Genomic DNA, 22,036 nt, shown 5'->3' on the forward strand with positions numbered 1-22,036 from the left:
TGCCACAAAAAAGATAGATTTAATCTTTTTCTTTCTTTTCCTTTTTTTTTTGGGGGGGGGGCTGGGCAATGAGGGTTAAGTGACTTGCCCAGGGTCACACAGGTAGTAAGTATCAAGTGTCTGAGGCCGCATTTGAACTCAGGCCCTCCTCAATCTAGGGCTGGTGCTTTATCCACTGTGCCACCTAGCTGCCCCCGATTTAATCTTTTTCTAAAGAGATATAGCATACATTCTTTCTATTTAAATATCCATTACTGGCACCATTCTTTCCTATTAAGAATTCAAAAGATAAAACAGTGAAAGATTTTCTTTGAACATCCTGAAGAGTCTGGTCACTAATGTGTCTACTTCCTCATTTCTCTGATGAATCAAGGATGGAGTTCATGGGAAGATAGCTAAAAGTCAGGGTACCTTGGGTGGTGATCTCAGATACCATGTGGGTCCCGCCCTGGTTCAGGTGAATGTCTGAGTTCAGCTGTTGGGCAACACCATCTGAAAAGGTCATTTTTGTCTTATTCTGCTTCTTCTCTGTAAAGAAAACCATGTGTGAAAACAACTATGGGCCTCCTGCCCTATGGCACATCAGGAAAAGCACAGTCAGTCACACAGAGTCATGTCTTCTTCCACTTCCATATCACCACTGAATGAGGGAACATAGTAAAGCAACTGCTAAATAAAATTCATCTGGGTGTGCAAGAGAACATACAAATACGACGAAGCCCACCCACTCCTAACATCAAAGTAACATAGAAAAAAAGGTGGTTTTGGTTTGCTTTGACAGGTCTGGCTTTCTCTAGGAGCTTTTGGTCTCCGAAAAGCAGAGCTGACAGTGGCACCAAAAGCCATCTGGGATGGCACGAGAATTCCTAGCCAAGACTTTGTCCTTAAAAGGTGTGCCCTAGGGGCAGCTAGGCGGCACAGTGCATAGAGAACTGGCCCTGGAATCAGGAGAATCAAATCCTGCCTGAGACACTTAACACTTACTAGCCTTACCAAAAAAAAAAAAAAAGGTGTGCCCTAAGTGCCATCACCCTTTCTTTATAACCATGAGTGAGCTCTCTCCAGGAGCTGATCAAAATCCCTCTTGAATTTGTTTAATAGTTTCAGTCTGCACCACCCCCACACAAACAATTTACATAGTTTATTCTCTGTTATACAAAAATGGAATCTTTTTATTTGTCCTCAAATAGCCTCTGCCAAATGTGTATGGGGAAAGGAAATGTTGATCCCCTAATTTTAATATCTGGGACTTGGATTCTAGGAAAGACATTCACCTCCCCCCCAAATAGTTTTACTGGGGCTCTTTAAAATTTCTCTCACCCTTATCCCAAATTCTTAAGCTAGGCTTGATGTGGTAAATGTATCTTGTCCATGGGGTGAAGAAAATCTCAAGTGAGGTCAAAGAAGGAACACATTACAAAATTCAGTGGCATGATATGGACGCTCCCTTGGGGGAGCTTTGGCAGGAATGGAGCTCCCAATAGCAGAACGTCTAACCAAAACACAGGTGCTATTTTACTCTAAACCCACAACACCCACTGAGATAGGTAATCCTTCAAGGACAGACTTTGGCTCTTCAAAGAAGCCTGCTTAAAAAAATAAAAAATAATAATTAAAAAAAGAAGCCTGTTTAACTAGAAGAGTCCAAGTGGTTACAACAGAAAAAAAAGGGGGGTATCTTTGAAAGAAATAGGAAGAAAGTTCAAATAAGGAGAAAAGGGAAACCCACAAAGTAGGCAGGTCAGGTGTAAATCAGAAAAGACTTTGTGAAACACCTAGTAGGGGACTCTAAAGTCAATAAAATAAAGGATGGCTTGAGAACAGGGGGGACCCAGGGGGTGCTTTTGAAAAAAAGAGGAGGAAGAGGTTTAACAGTATTCTTTCAAACTGTCTATATTTAGGACATAATTAGGGAGATGCCTACTTTACAACTAAAGTGAACTGATTGAGGGTACTAGAGAAAAGGTGCTCAGTTCTTGGGAGGGTATGAGCCAAGTATAAACCTAAATGTAGGTTTAACCAGGATCAGACAGTATCAATTCAACAAGTCTAAGTTAAAATTAAAACTGGGGACCTAGCGATCACAATAGGTGATCCATTCTTTGCAATGGTCTGGAGCGTGGAAGATTTCTGATGATTGCAAAAGAGCCAGAGGGGAAAGGCTCCAAAGGGGCAAGAGTACAGAGTGAGTAGGCCTCGTCTTCATATAATACAAGTTGGTAGAAAATATGAAAATGCTGCATAGACAACAAAATATTCACAGAAGCCCCCCCTGCCCCGCCCTTTTTTTTTGCAGGGCAGTGAGGATTAAGTGACTTGCCCAGGGTCACATAGCTAGTAACTGTCAAAAGTGTCTGAGGCCAGATCTGAACTCAGGTCCTCCTGAATCCAGGCCTGGTGCTCTATCCGCTGTGCCACCTTGCTGCCACCAGAAGCCCTTTTTGTATATAGTAGTCCTGGAAATGAAGATGTCCATAGACTGGGGAATGGCCAAACAAACTGTGGCATGTGGATGTACAGGTAATGGAATGTTATTGTGCCATAAGAAATGAGGGAATATGAAAAATTCAGAAAAGTATAAGATATGTGAATTTGTGTAGTGAAGTAGAACCAGGAAAACAATATGGATAATGACTGTAACAATGTAAATGAAATCAACAAGAAACAAAAACACTCTTGAAACTGAACATTGCATCAACTGCAATGACCAAACTTGAACCTGAATAAGAGACAAGAACCTACACGCTTCCCTTCCTTTGTTAGAGGCAAGGGACCATGGGTGTGGAATATTGTATATCCCACGCCAGTCACGTGATGTTTTAGTTAATTTTTGCAGAACCGTCATCTCTCCTTCTTTGTATTTTATTATTTGTAACAAGGAATGGTTGTCTGGGTAGGGGAAGGAGGATGCATATTAGCTGGGAATGAATAGTATTTGTTAAATACTTACAATGTGCCAGGGGGTACCTAAGTGACACAGTGGATAGAGTACTGGGCTTGGGATCAAGACTCATCCTCATGAGTTCAAATCCAGCCTCAGACACTTACTTGCTGGATGACCTTGGGCAAGTCACTTTACCCTGCTTACCTTAGTTCCTCATCTATAAAATGAGCTGGAGAAGGAAATTGTATATCATTCCAGTGCCTCTGCCAAGAAAACCCCAGATGGGGTCATGAAGAGTCAGACACAATTGAAAATGACTCAATGACAACAACAACAAAATACATGTCAAACACTGTCCTAAGCACTGGGGATACCAACAGAAAAGGCAAGACAGTTCCTGCTCTCTAGGAGATTTTGGGAGACAAGACACAAAGAAAGTTCCGAAGAAGGGATTGGGGGGGAGGCATCAGCTGGTCACAGAGGTCAGTGCCAGGGGTTTGCCAGGTATGGAGGCAAGACAGAGGGTGAAGCCTGGAGGTCGTCAGGAAGCCCAGGGCTCCTCCTTCTCATTGGAAAGAATAGAGTTGGTGCCTCTCATCTCATTTGAGCCATGTAAGGAGTGCAGCACTTGAGATGGGTTCTAGGGGAGCCCAGCTGGGAGAAGGGATGAAGAAGGAAGGGAGGGGAGAAGGGGAGACAGTGGCCACAGGCTGTGCTAGGGCTTCCTACCAAAAGAATGAATGGTGATGTAAAAAACAAGAGAGACACCAATGACACATTTTAAATAAAGCCAACAAGCATTTATTAAGTGCTTTCTATGTGCCACATACTATGCTTAGCTCTGGGGAAAGGAAAAAGGCAATAGGATTTCCACTTGGGAAAATGATGACTGATAGTTACTAGAGATCTTCAGAGGGAAGTTAACAGGCACTTACTTGGTAAAGGAGAGCTAGTGAATGTTGTCTATGTAGACTTCCAAAAAAGCCCCTGATGAGGTTCCATGCCAAAGGCTACTAAAGAAATTGAGTCTCTGGAACTGTAGATGGGGGAGGAGACCACACTGACTCTTCTCACTGTAAAGGGCCAAGTTATAGCTGGGTCCCAATAAATGCAAATCCTCCTGAAGTGACTGGTTGCATGTATTTGAATTCAAATTCTTTAAAGAGATAATTATTTAAATATGGTCCCTGGTTCCAGCCCAATGGAAATTGTCAGAGCAGGGATTCATTTGTTTCACCAACTGTGACCTGGCTATCATGGCAAAATGTAATTTAAAAAAATTAATAAATGTGTGAGAGGGCTAGGAAGTGGCAGGTGAATTTTTATATAGAGAAATAAAATGCCTTTAGGGATAAGAAAAACAAACCCGAGCCACATTATAAAACTTGGACCTGTGAACTCATGCATGCTGTAGTGGAAAGAATACCAGAACTGAAATCTGGAGAACCTTGGCAAATGCTAGCTGTGAGTCAACTCTACAAACATTCACTAAAAAGCATCTCTGCTTAAGGAGCTTACATTCAACTGGGGGATACAACACAGACAGATGTTAAGAAGCAGCTGTAATGAGTTCAGACAAGACTTATGCAATAACAAAGAGGTAGAGGAAGGAATGTTTATGTAGGGAAGGGCAAGTAAACAAGTAGGAAAATTTGGTTGGAAGGTAGAGTGCACGAAAGTGAGTAAGGTGTGGGGATCCCAAGGAGGTAGACCGGAGTCACTGGGGAAGAAGACAACACCCAATTTGGACATGTTGGGCTTAAGATACCTATGGCATGTACAGGTGGAAAGCTGCTGATGCAAGAATACCGTTTGGGAGTACTTATTTGGTACTTATCATCACCTTATCATCAGATAAGGGTGGCCACAACAGCTGATGAGACTGCTAAGACAGAGGGCCAGGCATGCAGAGCTGGAAGGATCTGAGGCTACCTAATCCAACTGTTTAATTTTATAGATGAGGAAATTGAGGCCCATAGAGGTTAAGTGACTTGTCCTATGTTACATCGGTAGTAAGCAGTAAAGATAGGATTTGAACCAAGTCATACCATGCTGGAGAAGAGGACCCACGACAGGCCCTTTGGGGACAATCATGGTTAAAGGGCTGAACATGATTGATGATGATCCAGAAAAGGGGAATGAGTCTCATTTAACTTTCAGTGTCCCAGATAACTGCCTAAGACTCTAAGTTGTCGAAGAGTTGTCAGATTTTTTGTACTGGTAGGAGTTTCCTTACAAAGATCTCTTTTTTGTTTTGATTTTTTGTGAGGCAACTGGGGTTTAAGTGACTTGCCCAGGGTCACACAGCTAGTAAGTGTTAAGTGTCTGAGACCGCATTTGAACTCAGGTCCTCCTGAATCCAGGGCCGGTGCTCTATCCACTACACCTTCTAGCTGCCCTCAAGGATCTCTTAATACGCATGAAATCTCAGAACCAGACTGATAAAGAACCAGAAATACCTACTGTGACAAACTGCTAACTTCAAAGATGAGATCTATGTCCTTCTATGGGATCTCTCATGTGAGTGTGTTGGATGGATCATCGGTTTTGCCTAATGTCATAAATTTATGCTCCAGAGTTCAAGGGCTAAGAATAACTGGCACGAGGAAGGTTGCTTCTTTCACCTTTGTGGGGCATTCCTGGCTCAGGCACAAGGGAAATGACCTATGTCCACCCTATCTCCACCCTGCCCAGCACAACTCAAGTTTCAAATGCCCTTGTTTGAGGCAATGTAGCTGGGGTTCTTTATTCCATTTGATGCCTAATCTCTTCTTCCTTCTCCATCTCTCATCTAATCCACTGTCAAGTCTTATTTAACCTACACCTCTAGGGTGGCCTCTAACATTTGTGAGCCTCTCACACTTCCAAGCAGGAAGCACAGGCATTTAGTGTTCCCCACATACTTACTGTCCCTTTTAAAGAAAATATAACTGTCACAGTCAAAAAGGGGGCATAAACTCCTCTACCCTCAAAAACAGCAGAGGCCATTGTCTTCCCAAATTAGAATAAGGGAAGGAGCATTCAAGGGGGAAGTCACAGGACTGCAGACTCCAGAAAATGGAAGCTACTGATAAGTGCAGAGGTCACAGAACATTTCTGCAGGAAGGAACATTAAGGAATGATCTAGTCCAGCCCTCTCACTTTAAAGATAAGAAAACAGAGGCTCAAGAAGGGAACTGGGCTCAGAGGTGAGGCAAGGAACCATAAATCAGAAAGGCATAGGTTTGAATCCTGCCTGCGACTGGGAAGAGTAATCTTGAGTTAGGCTTTTAAATTCTCAAATGCAGTTTCCTCACCTGTAAAGTAGGTAGAGTGGAGCAGCTAGGTGGCATGGAGGATAAAGCACCAGGCCTGGAGTCAGGAGGATGAAAGTTCAAATCTAGACTAAGATACTTACTAGCTGTGTAACCCTGGGCAAATCACTAAATACTATTTGCCTCAGTTTCTTCATCTGTAAAATAAGGTAGAGAAGGAAATGGCAATCCATTCCAGTATTTTTGCCAAGAAAACCCCAAGTGGGGTCACAAAAAGTCAGATATGACTAAAAATGACTGAACAACAAAAAGTAGGAATTAGTGTTATCTCACAGAGTTGGTGAGGATCTAATGTGATGGTATATAAAGTCCTTTGTAAACCTTAAAGTGCTACAGAGAATCATGGGTTTAGAGCTGGAAGGGACTTTAGGTCACTTAGTCCAATCTCCTTATTCTACAAATGAAAAAACTAGGGCAGCTAGGCGGCACAGAGAGATTAACTAATTTGCCCAAGACCATACAAGCAGCAAATACTAGTACTAGAATCTGAACCCAGATTGGGTGTCTTTGAATCCATTTTTTAAAAAACTAGACTACATAGTTATCACCATTGTTACCATGATTGCCATCATCACATCTAGATCCTTTAGACTGTCCAGAGCCAAAAAAACATCCAAATTGCCTCAGAAAGGGTTTGACTTAGTTTTTTGGGGGTTTTTTTTGTGAGGCAATTGGAGTTAAGTGACTTGCCCAGGCTCACACAGCTAGTAAGTTGTCGAGTGTCTGCGGCCAGATTTGAACTCAGGTCCTCCTGACTCCAGGGCCGATGCTCTATCCACTGTGCCACCTAGCTGCCCCTGACAGGGTTGACTTGTGCTGCAGATTTCAGTAAGGCATCTCTTCTCTGACCTTCCTCCTCAGGTGCTGGTACAAGCCTTTCAGGCTACTCACCGTTTGGATCCTGGACCAGCTGCTCTCGTTTCTCACGTGGCAGGCTATGCTCAGGTTTGTAGCCACAGCTTTGGCCAGTCAGCTTGAGGCATGCTTCTTCAAACAGTTTCTTGTGGTGTGGTCGGACAAATTGGTAAAATCCTATCCAAAAAAGAGGCAATAGAGGCAGTAGGTGGTCATCATGTGGAATTGGTCCCTGGGTTAAGAAGCTAATCAAGAGGCACTGATATGACTTCATTACATTATGAAAGACTAAATTAGGTTTCAAAAGGAACACAGATGATTGGGAAAAGTCACAAGACTCTATTCACTGGTAAGTTTTAATATTATTGGCCAACCATGTGGTTTAGATTAGCTGGGGCACAATCTTGTGAGTTGTTTGAACAGAGACTTAGATGGTCTCAGAAGAGCTGCATTATCAAAGGAGAATATTTAACTAGGGGAAATTGACAGGCATTGCAATATGGCAGGGCAGGAAATTCTTATAGCTAAGGAGTATGTTCCTGTTCAAATAAATATGCTAGTGAGGCCAATAGAAGGAAAGTTTTGTTAATGTTCAATTTTCTTTGGGATTTTCCAGCCCAGAAACATTTCTAGGAAGCACTGATTCCCCCTGCCCTCAATGTACTTTTCTCATTGATTTATCATTTGCTGACTGACTATCCTAAGAAACACGCACACTGAATTATCAGCATCGAATAGAGCACCGTCACTATCTCAGCCCAGTCTCTTTCTCTCCATCACTGCTCCAATACAACAAGCCTCCTCCTGTCAACAGGAGTGCCCTCTTGTTTTTCTCCAGGTGATGGCAGGTATGGATTCCTTAGTTCTCAAACCAAATCACTTAACTAAACCCTACTGAAGCTGGTAACACTTTGCCTACCCAGGAATAATTTCTATTTAATTGGAATAAATGTAAAATCTGATATTGGGGTTCAAAATTATCTTTACAAATATATGACTATAGAGTGGTTCTTCTGAAAAAGGCTTGGGAATTGTAGTAGACTACAAGCTCATTAAGAATCCAGAGTACAATCTGGAAGTCCAAAAAGCTAAAGGGCTTTGGGACTGCATGAAGAGAAAAGCAGCAGAGTGTTTGAGACACAGGAATAAGAGAGAGGCCCAAAGGAGTCACTCCTGGTTTGAGCACATCTGGAGCACTGTGTTCAGTTCTGGTGCCCCAGGTTAACAAGGCCAATGATATACTAGAGAGCTTCCAGAAGAAAGCAAACACTTTGATGAAGGAACTTGAGATCAGGATATATGAAAACAGGATGAAGTCTCTAGGATATTCAACTGGAAAAAAGAAGGCCTGGAGGGGCAGTGTATTTGTCTTCAAGTATCTGATGGGCTGTCTGATATCATCTGAAGTCCCAGATTCTGGGATGCGATGAATCTGGATCATGGCAAAATATCTACTTGCCACATACACCCCATAATGCTATTGGACTTTACTCATGGTGCTCTTGAGAAAACAGGTAGGGTTGTTAGAAGGGATGGATGGACAACCGCTGGAGTAGGACAGGGACAGAACAACAGTACCTTGGAGCAAATTGTGCTTCTTTGGGTCCTCTGCAAAGAGTGTGCTAATGTGAGCCATCATGGTGTGGAAGTCATCAGTCCCTTTATATTGCTGCAAGGTTCTGGTGAAAAGGTCAAAATTGGCCTGGCTCAGGGACTGCTTCACTGATAACATAAACAGCCTGGCTTTGCCTGCCTGCTCCACAGGGATAGAGTCTTTCTTATCCTAGAAAAGAAACAAAGGCATAAGCATCTAGAAATTTCCACTACTACTAGACAAGGAGCTTGAAGCTTGACAGATTCTACTTTTGGCATTTTTCTATACCAGAAAGTGGGAATAATTTCCCCTGCATTTACTGGGGTAGCAGAAAGGGCAAGGAGAGAGAAAGCAGCAAGGCACTGAGCTTAGAATCAGTAAATTACAGCAGGGAGGGACCTCTGCAATCATTACAGTGATGGGAAAACTGAAGAGATTAGTGAGGTGAGTTTCCTGAGGTCACTCAGTGGAAGGAGATAAAAATCAGGATAGTCCAAATTCCTAATTCAGAGCTCACTCATTCAAACTACATTACCTAGGGGGAACTTGTAGCAAGATGTAATTTACTCAAGTTTTGGGAATAAAAAATCAACCCTAAAACATATTTATAATAAAAGCTAAAAAAGCTTCCCTTTCCTTCATCAAATGTTGTGGCTGGGGCCAATACTAATAGCAATGCCAAATAAGTTTTAGATGTATAGACTATGTGGGAAATCAGAAAGATAGGAATGAAGAGGGGGAAAAAGGAAAAATGTTCTTGGGGAACCTATATCACACTAAAGGATGGACTAATGAAGGCACCCTGCAAGTGCATTTCAGGGAAGCATATCAACTAGTTGCAAGTTTAGGCTGCAGAGAGAATAGTTTTGAACTCAACAATGAGAGACTTAAGTATGGATTGGGGCTAAAGATGTAAGCCAGATGTCCTGGGCACTAAACTTAGAATAAAAGTTTGATTAAGTGATAAGCAGGATGATTTCAGAAAAACCTGGAAATCTTTATATGAACTAATGCAAAGTAAAGTGAGCAGAAACAGGAGCGCATTGTACAACAATCAACTGTGAATGACTTAGCTATTCTGATCAATGCAATGATCCAAGATGATTCTGAAGAACTGATCATGAAAAAAGCTATGGACCTCTAGAGAAGGAACTGATGGAGTATGAATACAGATTGAAGCAAAAAAATTCACTTTCTTTCTTTTTCTTGTCTGTTTGTTTGTTTTGCAACATGGCTAACATGAAAGTGTTTTACATGATTCCACTTGGATGATATCACATTTCTTGTCTTCAAAATGGGTGGGGGTAATTGCTTACTGTCTCAGGGAAGGGGGAGATGAGGGAGAGAGAATTTGGAACTGAAAATTTTAAAAAATGAATATTAAAAATTGTTTTTTACACGTAATTGGGAAAAAATAAAATATTCAGGGGGCAGCTGGGTGGCACAGTAGATAGAGCACCAGCACTGGATTCAGGAGGACCTGAGTTCAAATTCAGCCTCAGACACTTAACACTTACTAGTTGTGTGACTCTGGACGAGTCACTTAACCCCAATTGTCTCACAAAAAAAAAAAATATTCAAAAAGGAGAGGATGTGTGAGGGATGAGAGGCAGAGAATTCGGAACTCAACATTTTAAAAAAGAATGTTAAAAATAAAATAAAAAAATAAAAATAAGTTTTAAAAATTAAAATTAAAAGAAAAGTTTATTAAAGAGGTTAGGTGTGTCAGAGTAGTTTTAGTAACGAGCCTAGGCACTCACAACGAAACCAGTCTGATTATGGTTTGTACCTCAAGGTTCCCTCATATCATAATGAGTACCGGAGTATGTGGGGTGTGTGTGTAAGCTGATTGTGGAGAAAGCGTAACAAGAGAAAAGTGAAAGGAATGGGTCAGAATCTCAAAGGCAAGTTTGATCTGTGGAGAACATTCTGAATTTTATGGGTCCTGGGAGGAGGAGGAACAAAAAAGGGAGCAGGGACAAATCTATCCAGGGAATCTTTTGTGTGGGGGTTGGATATTTCATCCTAACAATTCAGCTGTGGGAGAAAACACCCAGAAGGGTAGATGAGAAAGTTAGATAGGGACTATTCTTGAGAGCAACCTATTTGTGCTAAACACCAAGGATCACCCTATGTCCATATTTGGCACTGGATGCCACATTTGAAGTGGGCACCACAAGTATCTAGTATGATTACCATGTGGCTAGCAGCATTCATATTTCAGCTTTTGGTTCATGAGAATTACATCAATAGCAAATGAGGTGATGAAAAAAGCTATCCATCTCCAGAGAGAGAATTGATGAAGTCTGAGTGCAGATTGAAGCATAATTTTTTCACTGTCTTTATTTTTCTTGGGCAACATGGCTAATGCAGGAATGTTTTGCATGATTTCATATGTATAGCTGATATCACATTTCTTGCCTTCTCAATGGGTGGGGGCGGGACAGGCTGGAGGAGAATTTAGAACTCAAAATATTTAACAAATGATAAAAATAAATAAGTATTTTTTTTTAAAAGGGGCAAATGGGAAAACAGCCAACTGTACTTTCACTGCAGGCTTAAGGATCCCAAATTTCAGTCTAACCATTGGAATGGAGGCTAGAAAAGGAGAAAGTACAGACCTTGCTCTCAATTGTAAGTGTGCGGCTCTAGAGATTTCTATTCCAAACCCATTTTATAAATGAAGAAAGTAAGAGGCAGAATTATTTGTCCAAGGTCACATAATTAGTAAAGAGCAGAACTAAAATTTAAACTCATGGTTTAAAAAAAATATATCATGATGCATCATGCTGACTTATTTCTGCCCCAATTCCCAGATACTTAGACTGGACTTCAGAGAAAATAACATTCAAAAGCCATGAACAAGGAGTGAGAATTGTTCTCAGAGTGATTCTTCTCATGGTTATTGAGAAAGCCAAAAGGAAAAGGGAGGAAGATCCCTTTGTGGCCCTCTCAAAAAGTATGGCTTTTCCTCAAAACTGGAATTCTTGGGAATCTGGTCTTTGTTGCATTTTCCAAAGTCACCTCTATAAATCTCAAAGGTATTTCTCTCTAGCTCAGTGACACGCAGATAGAGAAACTCATTACAACTAGGTTTCTATGTCAATTATCTCTGTCTAATGGCTGGGAAGTGGAAGCAGTTACTTAGTTCCAATAAAAAACCTCTCTTCCCAGAAGCGAAGAGCAAAGACATGCATAAGACTCAAAGTAGCAATAATCCTTGGGGATTTCCAACAGGGAAAAGCAGCATAAGGGAGTTCCTAGATGATGTTGCTAATTAGATTGATCATAAGCCTTCCCGGTTCAAGCTGAAAGCTTGAGGGAAGGGAAAAAACCCCCCATAAAACACTCATATAATTATGAACCAAGAGCTATTGTCAACTGCTTGTAAAAAGACCAGAAACAATCAAAGGGATGAAGAACAATGCTGCCTGTATGATGTGGTTATGCTAGGTTTCTGGAAACGGAAAGAGTATCTACCTAAATATTATTTCAAGCCTGAATATACTTTGAAATTACTTCTTTGAAGAGCAAAGGGCACTAGGAGGAAGTCCTGTTACAATACTGTCACTGACCCAGTACCTACCCAAGTTCATGTCACTTAACGTCTCCTAAATCAGTCTAATATGGAGGTTGAAGTTTTTAGATCCTTCATGGGAATAAAGAGGAAGCAATACCACAGACTGCCAGGAGCAACTGCTGCCTATGAAACCTCATAAAGACTCCTGCCAACAGTACAGCATTTTGTACATTGTATGTTCTTTCTTTTTTTTTTTTCCATAGTACGTTTTTAATAATAGTTTGTTAAATGAAAAAAAAAGACAGCACAGAAGAAGTTCAGAAGAGGATACAGAAGAGCGGGGAAGTAATGAAAACTATCATGCTAAATTTAATATACTTTGGTAAAAGAAGAAAATTAAAAAAAAAAAAAAGCTTGTTGAAACCAAGTGGTGATGGTGTAGGGCAGTGGGAGGAACACTGGCTTCAGAGGCAGAGGAGCAGGAGCAGGTAAAAACCTCTCTGGGCCTCATGGTTTGCCTGTAAGGGAAGGGGGTTGAACAAGACAGTCTCTCTAGACCTTGGTCAAGTCAAATCCTACAATCCTCCAAGGTCAAGGACAGCAGCTGTGTCTGTTACCTTTGCAACAGGGCAATGCTGTAATTGTATGACTCTTGAACATCAGGATGCCTGAGGTGTCCCCTCTGCCACTGCTCCAGGACAATTTGCTATGCTATTAGTCAAGGAATTTTCCCTGCAAAGACCTCCCTTGTGGAATTTACAACCCATTGCCCTTCTTGGCTGCTGGAACATCCCTGCCGACTAAAGTCCCCTGCAGGAGAGCATAGATGGCAAGCTGCACAAACTTGGGAGTCCAAATCAAGTCTTTCAGTATCGTAACTTTAAATAACACAGACTGAAGGTATATTAGGAAAAATCTGTGAAGCGTTCTTAAAACCAAATTTATTAAAGTTTGATATTAGAATATTACACAATTGTAGGGGCAGCTAGGTAGCGTAGTGGATAGAGCACCGGCCCTGAATTCAGGAGTACCTGAGTTCAAATGCGGCCTCAGACACTTGACACTTACTAGCTGTGTGACCCTGGGCAAGTCACTTAACCCCGATTGCCTCACTAAAAAAAAAAAAAAAGTTGTGTACAATTGTGTAATATTGTTTTGTTTTTTGGTGAGGCAATCGGGGTTAAGTGACTTGCCCAGGGTCACACAGCTAGTAAGTATCAAGTGTCTGAGGCCGCATTTGAACTCAGGTACTCCTGACTCCAGGGCCAGTGCTCTATCCACTGTGCCACCTAGCTGCCCCTCACAACTTATTCTTAAGGTGAATGAAGGAAGGAAGGAAATGCCACCAGAGACAATCAGAAAACTGTATCCTTCAGCAAAACTGAAGTCCTTACTAGCCAGGAAGAGGAAATCTAAGATACCTTTAAGTCCAATAAGGACTATTCCTATCATAGCTACAGCCTAGATTATTAAAATTTAAGAGTTTAAAAACTGCAGGTTTATATGAAAATCCTGCATTGACTCCACTGAAGAACACTTAGGTGAAAGCTACGTACAAAATTGAAAAGGAGAGGTTTGGGGGCCTATGCTACTTAGGGAGCTTGAACCATGCATCACTTTTTCCCAGGCCATTCTTATTTCATGCCACAGGTAAAGCTAGCTCCTCAGGGGAGTTTCAGGTCCTTTGGGATACTCTCCTTCCTACTCATCCTCGCTTTCATCCCTTAATTCTTAGCTCTTTTCCTCCAAAGAATCAGAATGCCTTTTTTTCCCCCTTTAAAAAACCTGGGCCTCAAGACATCTGCTGTTCACTCTTTTTGTGGTGGCTAAGAATTGGAAATCAAAGGAATGTCCATCAATTGGGGAATGGCTAAACAAACTGTGGCATATGATTTTTTTTCTTTTCTTTCTTTCTTTCTTTTTTTTGGCACATGATTTTAATGGAATATTATTGTGCAAAAGACAAAGAATGATGATTTCAGAAAAACCTGGAAAGACTTAAATGAACTGATGCATAGTGAACAGAACCAGGAAAAGGGTGAGCACAGTAACAGTAATATTGTTTGATAAAGAACTATGAATGATTTAACTACTCTCACCAATACAATCATCCAAGACAATCCTAAAGGACTAATGATGAAACATATTATCTACCTCCAGAGAAAGAACTGATATTGACTGAAAACAGACTGAAACATGTTATTTTTCTCTTTCTTTCATTTTTTCTTTTATTCAAGTCTTATACAAAATGACTAATTTGGAAATGCTTTACATAATTGTACACATACAACCCATATCTGATTGCTTACTGACTCAGGAAGGGGAAACGGGAGGGAGAAAGAGGGATAGAATTTGGAACTCAAAACTCTAAATAACAAAAAAAATTAAAAGAAGTCCACTGCTCAGCATCAGGTTAAATCTACGTCTTAATGCACTTGAGAGAACCCCGATTTGCCCCATGGAAATTCCTAGAAGTCAGCTAACAATTGAGCACATAATCCTCAATTCAGATTCACTGAGCTGCCCTCTGCTCTCACAATTTCTTCACTGACTGCCCTTGTGATTCCCTGACTTAGTTTGAATTAGTTTTCCTTTTCAGGTCCTAAACTTTTACAACTCCTCCCATCAATACCACTACTTCTCCATTTCTTTCTTGGCTGACTCCCTACACTTCCAGCAATGGTTTGGGTTGTTAATCTCTCCTCTGATGACAACACAGAGAAATATGGGACTATAACCAAACCACATTTTAATTCTACTCATGAATTTGGGAAATGGACTCTTGTGGCTTTTTTTTATTCATACAGATGGCACGATACCTGGTTGCTGACAATTCTGATTTTCTTCTTTCCTCCTTTTTGCTCATCTGTTAATCTCTTCTCATATTGTAAGGACAGGGTAGAGAGACGTTGAGCCTTTAGAGAAAAGAAAATTGTATGAGGTTCCTTCATTCTATCTTCTGAATCCACAAAAGCAATGAAATAAACAGTCTACACTGGTTCAACCAAAAAGGGATGGATGGGATCCCCTAGAAAGCCATAGAAGGATGAGACAGGAAACCAGAACTCAAAAGATGAAAAGTTGAACAGAAATTATTGACCATCTTTTTTAAACAAGGATCCGATATGGGCCTAGGTAGGTCCCTTGATAACACAAGATATTAGTCCAGAAACCCCTAAACAGAAGCATGTTTGTCATTGTCCTGGTAGGTCCACTGGAGGGAATAATGTGCTTTGTTATTTTGTGGGCATGCTGTGTACCCCTGTGTACCATCTAAGACAAAAATCAATTTCTGGGTGTGATCTGCAAATGTTACTTTGAGAGGGCATACATTTTATGACCTATACTTGACTAACAGCAATAGAACACTGGAAGTACTAGAAGGCTGGAAGTTTGATCCTAAGAATCATGTTAATCTTTAGAGATTTTAAAACACTGAGAGAAAAAAAATGAAGAGGGAAAAAGACTGAGAAAGATGAAGCTTTAAACTGGAGCTCTCAGGGAGAACTGAGACTGAGATTATTAACTGTCTAGCTTTTTGTCTCAACCCCTTTCAACCCAAGCTAAGATGGATTTCTGACCAAGAGGCTAAACTGAAGATCTGTTGACATCCTGAAGGTCTCCTACACTGGAGCAAAGTAGATCTGGTAGGCAGAAAGGGAGTCTTTAGGTAGCTTATGAGGGAAGAAGGGTACAAAAGAGGATAAAACAAGGGTGCAGTCACTATAACAAACTCTAAAGAGAAGAAACCCTTTAGTCCTTTGAGAAGTGATGGAAGATGACCCTGAAAGCCTCCTCTATGACGGCATTCTTGGTATTTTCATCAGTCACAGATACTAATGTCTCAAAGGTTGTAATGGTATGGGAAGCAGATGAAGTTCCTGCTTCTCAATGGAGTAAGGCTATGGGCCAAATAGTTTACAACTATTCCAAAGACAGCTTAAGAATGGAAGGTTTAAGGCAGGATAAGACAAGACGAGGAAGAAGGAGAAATTAGCTAATTCCTAATGTACCCTTTAGGAAAAGCTCTTACTCAGCTAATTAGTTAGTAGTACCTTTTCTTTTTTTTTTTTTAGTGAGGCAATTGGGGTTAAGTGACTTGCCCAGGGTCACACAGCTAGTAAGTGTTAAGTGTCTGAGGCCGGATTTGAACTCAGGTACTCTTGACTCCAGGGCCGGTGCTCTATCCACTGCGCCACCTAGCTGCCCCATCCCCCCCCCCCCTTTTTTAGTGAAGTACCTTTTCTTCTCCTGGAACTGTGTTGGTCTCATCAGTGTCACTTTTGTTCTCACTACAGTCCAACGCGGCCAGCAAGCTCCTTGGCTTCCTCTGTGGGGAAGCTAGTTCCTGTTCATACTCTCCCCACAGGCTGGCTTCATTGTCCCCACTGTCTAGCGTTCCTGGGGATACAGATGGAGGGTGGGAGGGTAGGAAGTAAGTGGTTCTTCACAACATCACAAAAATCATCGTTTTGCCTAAGCCAGACTCTAGAAGGCTGGAAGGCCAAGTTTCTATCTTGACTCAGGCTTAAAGTAAGCAGATCCTTGACCTTCTAAGTATACCAGCTTTTCCATGTGTAAAAGCCCAGTACACTGAAAGCAGAAAGAAAGCAGGTTGGTTTTTTTATTTGTTTTTGGTAGAGCAGTGAGGGTTAAGTGACTTGCCCAGGGTCACACAGCTAGTGTCAAGTATCTGAGGGCAGGTTGTTTTTAATGCTTATTTTAATCACCTGCCTGTTGGAGAATAGTAAATGCTCATGGCATGTGAAGAAAATATTATATTTGGTTCCTCTTTCCCTTTTCACTGAGACATGATGGCCAAACAGATATACTCACCTATACACTTCCTTTTCAGGCTAGGGACATGGACATCCAGGCTCTTGGCTTTCTTAGATGAGAGGAATAGGCTGAAGGAAGCAGTAGAGGCTGCAGCAGCACCTTCTCCCCCACAGAGGCTCGGGGGAAGCCGTGGGACAGGTACAGGCATCTGTTTAGGAGGGAAAGACTACTCATTAAAGGGAGCTAAGTGTTTTACTTCTGGGAGAGATCCTCTGCCCAGGACCGGTCATGCACCTGAGTCAGGAGAAAAGCATTTCCTGGCCAGGTGGCTATCTCCCCCTCCCTGTCACTACCACATCCCTTAGGAATAACTAGGTGCCTTGAGAGACAGGCTAGCACTCTGTGTGGGATGGACCAACCTCCCTCCTGGGGACCTACTCTAAGGCCTCCCTCTGGGTGGAGTTGGGATACTTACAATCTTCTGAGCAACTCGGAAAAACTGGGCCACATCACGGATAATATGGCCAAAGTTGTCATAGACCTTGACGTAAGGGCGTACCCAGGAGGGGAGCTGGGCCCTGGCATCATTGTTAGTGAACCTGGGAAAAAGAGGAGATGTGCATTCTGCATTCTCTCATGATGGCTTTAACCCAGTTCTATCCATCTCTCAGCCCTTCAAACCTTGTTTGAGCCCTCTGCCCATGTTGACGGGAGACACAAAGAATGAGACCTATTTATCCTCCTCATATTTTTATAGAATCGATCCAAAAGAATACGAAGAAGTACACATCAGTCCTAAAGCCCAGAATCTTGCACACAGTAACCACTCAAACATTCAATGTTAAACGAATAAATAAATGGCAGTTCATCTGCCACAAACATACTTGGGCTGAGGTGCTAAAGAATTCAAGGTAAGCTTTGGGACAGTTTTTACAACCAGAGAAGGTGGGCATGTTTCCACTGTCATATTGATGGGGATCAGCATACATTCAAGTTCCAGTTTCTAGTATTCAGGGCAATTTCCAAGATGGTGGAACTGAAGGCAGATGACCATGGGTTCAGGTGTGAGTGCAGAACACTCTAAAATATTTTGGCACCGAAAGAGAAGAAATAGCTGCTGGTGTGAGACGGTGGTAGGGTCAAGAGATCAATTTTTGTTTTGCTTTAAATACACTCAGGGAAGATCTAACTAAGTATGTTTCTAAGTGAAGGGGAAGGAGCCATGGGAGCAGGAAACATTGAAGATGGAATGGGTATGGAAAGGATGATTAATTAATTATGGAGATGCAGTGGATAGAACACTGGACTTGGAATCAGGAAGACTCAACTTCCTAAGTTCAAATCTGGCCTTAGACACTTACTAGCTATGTGATCCCTGGGCAAGTCACTTAACTTTGGTTGCCTCAGTTTTCTCACCTGTAAAATGAGCTAGAGAAGGAAATGGCAAACCACACCAGTATCTTTGCCTAGAAAATCCCAAATGGGGTCACAAAGAGGCAGAAACAACTTAAAAGACCAAACAGCAACAAATCTGGTAAAAAGAGTGGATGAGAACATCAACAACTCACACCCTAAGATGGACAAACTGATTTCCTCACAAGAACCACAAGGGAGATATTATAAGAATGATTATCCTGATTTTAAGATAAAAAAACAGATGGTCAGAGAGATTCAATGACCCACCATTATCTACCTGATGCTGTGGCAGAACTGGGATCAGATATGTCTTCTAATTCCAAGTCTACTGTTCTTTTTGTTGTTGTTTGTTTTTGGTTTTTTTTTTGTGAGGCAATTGGGGTTAAGTGACTTGCCTAGGGTCACACAGCTAGTAAGTGTTAAGTATCTGAGGCCGTATTTGAACTCAGGTCCTCCTGACTCCAGGGCCGGTGCTCTATCCACTGTGCCACCTAGCTGCCCCCTCCACTGCTCTTTTGACTCTACCATACAGCCTTTCACATGGGAATAACTGAGGTGGGGAAGGGAACTGAGCATTTCTCAAGCATCTGCTTTGTGCCAGGCCCTGTGGTAAGTGCTTTACAATGATGTCACTTGATCCTCGTAACAACCTTGGGAAGTGGGTGCTATTATCCCCATTTTACAGTTGAGGAAACTGAGGCACACAGAGGTTAAATGAGTGACTCAAAGTTATACTACAAGCTACCAAGTGTCTGAAGCTAATTTGAACTCAGGTCTTCTTGACTTCAGGCCCAGTGTCCTATCCAATCAATTAATCAATAAACATTGATTGAACACTTACTGTGTGCCAAATACTATGCTAAGAACTGGGGATATAAAAGAAGCAAAAGACAGTCCCTTCCCTCAAAGACCTTATAACAGGCAAACAAATCTATACAAAGCAAGCTCTACACAGAACAGGAAACAAGGAAGAGAGGGAAGGCAGGAGAAGTGAAAGAGGCCGGGAGAGGCTTCCAGTAAAAATGAGATTTTAGCTGGAGCTTTAAGGAAGCCTGGGAGGTCAGGAAGCAGAGAGGAGAGAGAGCATTCCAGGCACTTGGGACAGCCAGAGAACATGGTCTGGGCCGTCTTGTATGTGAAGTAGCGGGAGGCCAGGCTGCCTCGAGTAAGGAGTGAGCAGACTGGAGAGGTGCCACCTGGCTGTCGGATCTAGCACGGATCAAAAGCAAGAAAGCAAGCTTCTAGAGGAATATTGAAGAGGGCAGAGGAGACCCCAAGGAGCTCACATCCAATGGATATGCTCTTCTCAGTAATGGAACCAAGAGCGTCTGCTCAGAGTGTGTGAGCTGGGATAGAGCTCTATGAACAGGAGGTCTGAAAAGAGAGGAAAGGGCCTGGAGTAACTGCTCTTCAAGACTCGATGAGCTCAGCAGAAGTCAGGCTGCATGAACTCACAGGAGAGGCAAGTCAATGCAGTTTTATAACCTCTTCCAGCTGTGTTTAACATAGTATATCCAAGAGTGAGGATCAGAGGGCAAGGGAGCCTATGACTGTGGCTGACCTAGGACAATGGGCAAGTGAACTAAAGATGGAAAATGACAAACTGGGAGAATAGGAAGTGACTGAGGGAGCAGACATCACATCCATGGAGAGGTTCAATAGAATAAGAGGGCAGTTTTCTGATGAAGAAATCAAAGCTATCTATTGGCACATGAAAAAATGATCTAAATCGCTATTGATTAGAGAAATGCAAATTAAAACAACTCTGAGGTACCACCTCACACCTATCAGATTGGCCAATATGACAAAAAAGGAAAATAACAAATGTTGGAGAAGCTGTGGAAAAATTAGCACATTTTTGTTGGAGGAGTTGTGAACTGATCCAACCATTCTGGAGAACAATTTGGAACTATGCCCAAAGGGCTATGGGACTGTACATACCCTTTGACCCAGTAATACTACTACTACTGGTCTGCATTCCAAAGAGATCATAGAAAAGGGAATAGGACCCACACATACAAAAATATTTATAGCTGCTCTCTTTGTGGTGGCAAAGAATTGGAAATTGAAGGAATGCCCATCAATTGGGGAATGGCTGAACAAGTTGTGATATATGAATGTAATAGAATACTAATGTACTATAAGAAATGATGAACAGGCAGATTTCAGAGAAACCTTTCCAGACTTAAGTGGACTGATGCTGAGTGAAGTGAGCAGAACCAGGAGAACATTGTACACAGTAACAGCAACACTGTGTGATGATCAACTGTGGTAGACTTGGCTCTTCTCAGCAGTGCAATGATCCAAGACAATTCCAAAGAATTCATGATGGAAAATGTTCTCCACACCCAGAAAAAAGAACTGTGGACTCCGAATACAGATTGAACCATACTGTTTCTACTTTTTGGCTGTTTTTTTCTTTTTTGAGGTTTTTCCCATGTGTTCTGATTCTTCTTTCACAATAAGACTAATGAAAAAATATGTTTCATGTGATTGTATATATATATAACCTATATCAAATTGCTTTCTGTCTTGGGGAGGGAGGAGGGAAGGGAGGAAGGGAGAAAAATTTGGAACTAAAAATCTTATGAAAATCAATGTTGAAAACTTTACATGTAAAAAACATATCAACCAATAAACAAGAAGTTATATTTAAAAAAATAGCAATAAGAGAACAAAGAAAGAAGAAATACTGCAGATGGTGTTTATAGAGAGTATCTGCAGAGTTCAATATTCTGGAGGTGATCCAGTTTCAGACAATGGTGCCTGTTAAGCTGCGGTCACATAGGTATGTGGCTTACAGTGTACAGATGGAGGTCACTGGACTCAAAGAGGTCTGGGAACAGTGAGGGCAGTATGTTACAAGGATCATCAACATGTATACCAAAGTTACTAAGGAAGATGGTGGGTAATGGGATGGAAGGGAAGATGACTGCTTTCTTGGCTTTATGGTTTCATCAATGTAGATCCTACCTCCTATGGTATAGACCATGCCCTATCTATGCACTCTCATTCTGCATGCCTCTTCTTCAAGTTCTCCCATAATCTTCCATGGGGAGTGCAAGGGGACTTCCTCTGGATGTTCTGATACTACATGGGTCCCAATGGAGAATGCAGGCTGTCCATCTGTTATCTCTTAACTCTCATAACACAACTGGCCCATTATCTTTTCTGATCATCTCTTTGATATCTTTAAACAACCTCTTAAGTAACATTACTCATTGGTAATATATTGTAGCCTATTCACAACCACCACAAACTTTTCCACTGCTCTTTAGGTTACCTTCAACTTGACATAATAAGGTTAGTGTTATATCTATTGTGGTAACTCACTACTGACTGATCATGAGGAGTTTATGAAAGCTGAGCCTGTGGTCAGCTTTGTGGAAAAGACTCAAAAAAACAAAGGAACACAATGCCATGCCATGGTAGAGTCACAGCCCAAATAAAAACATCCAAGTTCCTTTACAGGAAATGAACCAGTAATTGGATGAGTTGATGAGAGTTAGTCACCTTGCTAGAAAAACAGGAAGGGGGTATATGGAGTCCCAAGATATACAAAGTCCTCTGACCTTTCCTGTGGTCATATTCAGATTGCTCAGGGTAAATAAGCAATACTTGAAACCACATCTCCCTTGGGCTTCTTCTGGTCAATCATTATATTTTTTACAGAC

The 22,036-nt window shown here is 41.6% G+C and overlaps 1 protein-coding gene across 1 annotated transcript in view; it reads right to left on the reverse strand.

The window, feature by feature from the left end:
- RTEL1 (regulator of telomere elongation helicase 1) overlaps positions 1 to 22,036 on the reverse strand; it is a 100,081-nt gene that overhangs the window by 10,183 nt on the left and 67,862 nt on the right. The window contains 7 exon segments of the mRNA XM_043980203.1: positions 412 to 528; positions 7,090 to 7,230; positions 8,632 to 8,836; positions 14,987 to 15,082; positions 16,408 to 16,568; positions 17,004 to 17,154; positions 17,422 to 17,545. Of these exon segments, the coding sequence (XP_043836138.1) occupies positions 412 to 528; positions 7,090 to 7,230; positions 8,632 to 8,836; positions 14,987 to 15,082; positions 16,408 to 16,568; positions 17,004 to 17,154; positions 17,422 to 17,545 (995 nt within the window).

This window comes from Dromiciops gliroides, chromosome 2, assembly GCF_019393635.1.
Source record: "Dromiciops gliroides isolate mDroGli1 chromosome 2, mDroGli1.pri, whole genome shotgun sequence".
Taxonomy (NCBI): domain Eukaryota; kingdom Metazoa; phylum Chordata; class Mammalia; order Microbiotheria; family Microbiotheriidae; genus Dromiciops; species Dromiciops gliroides.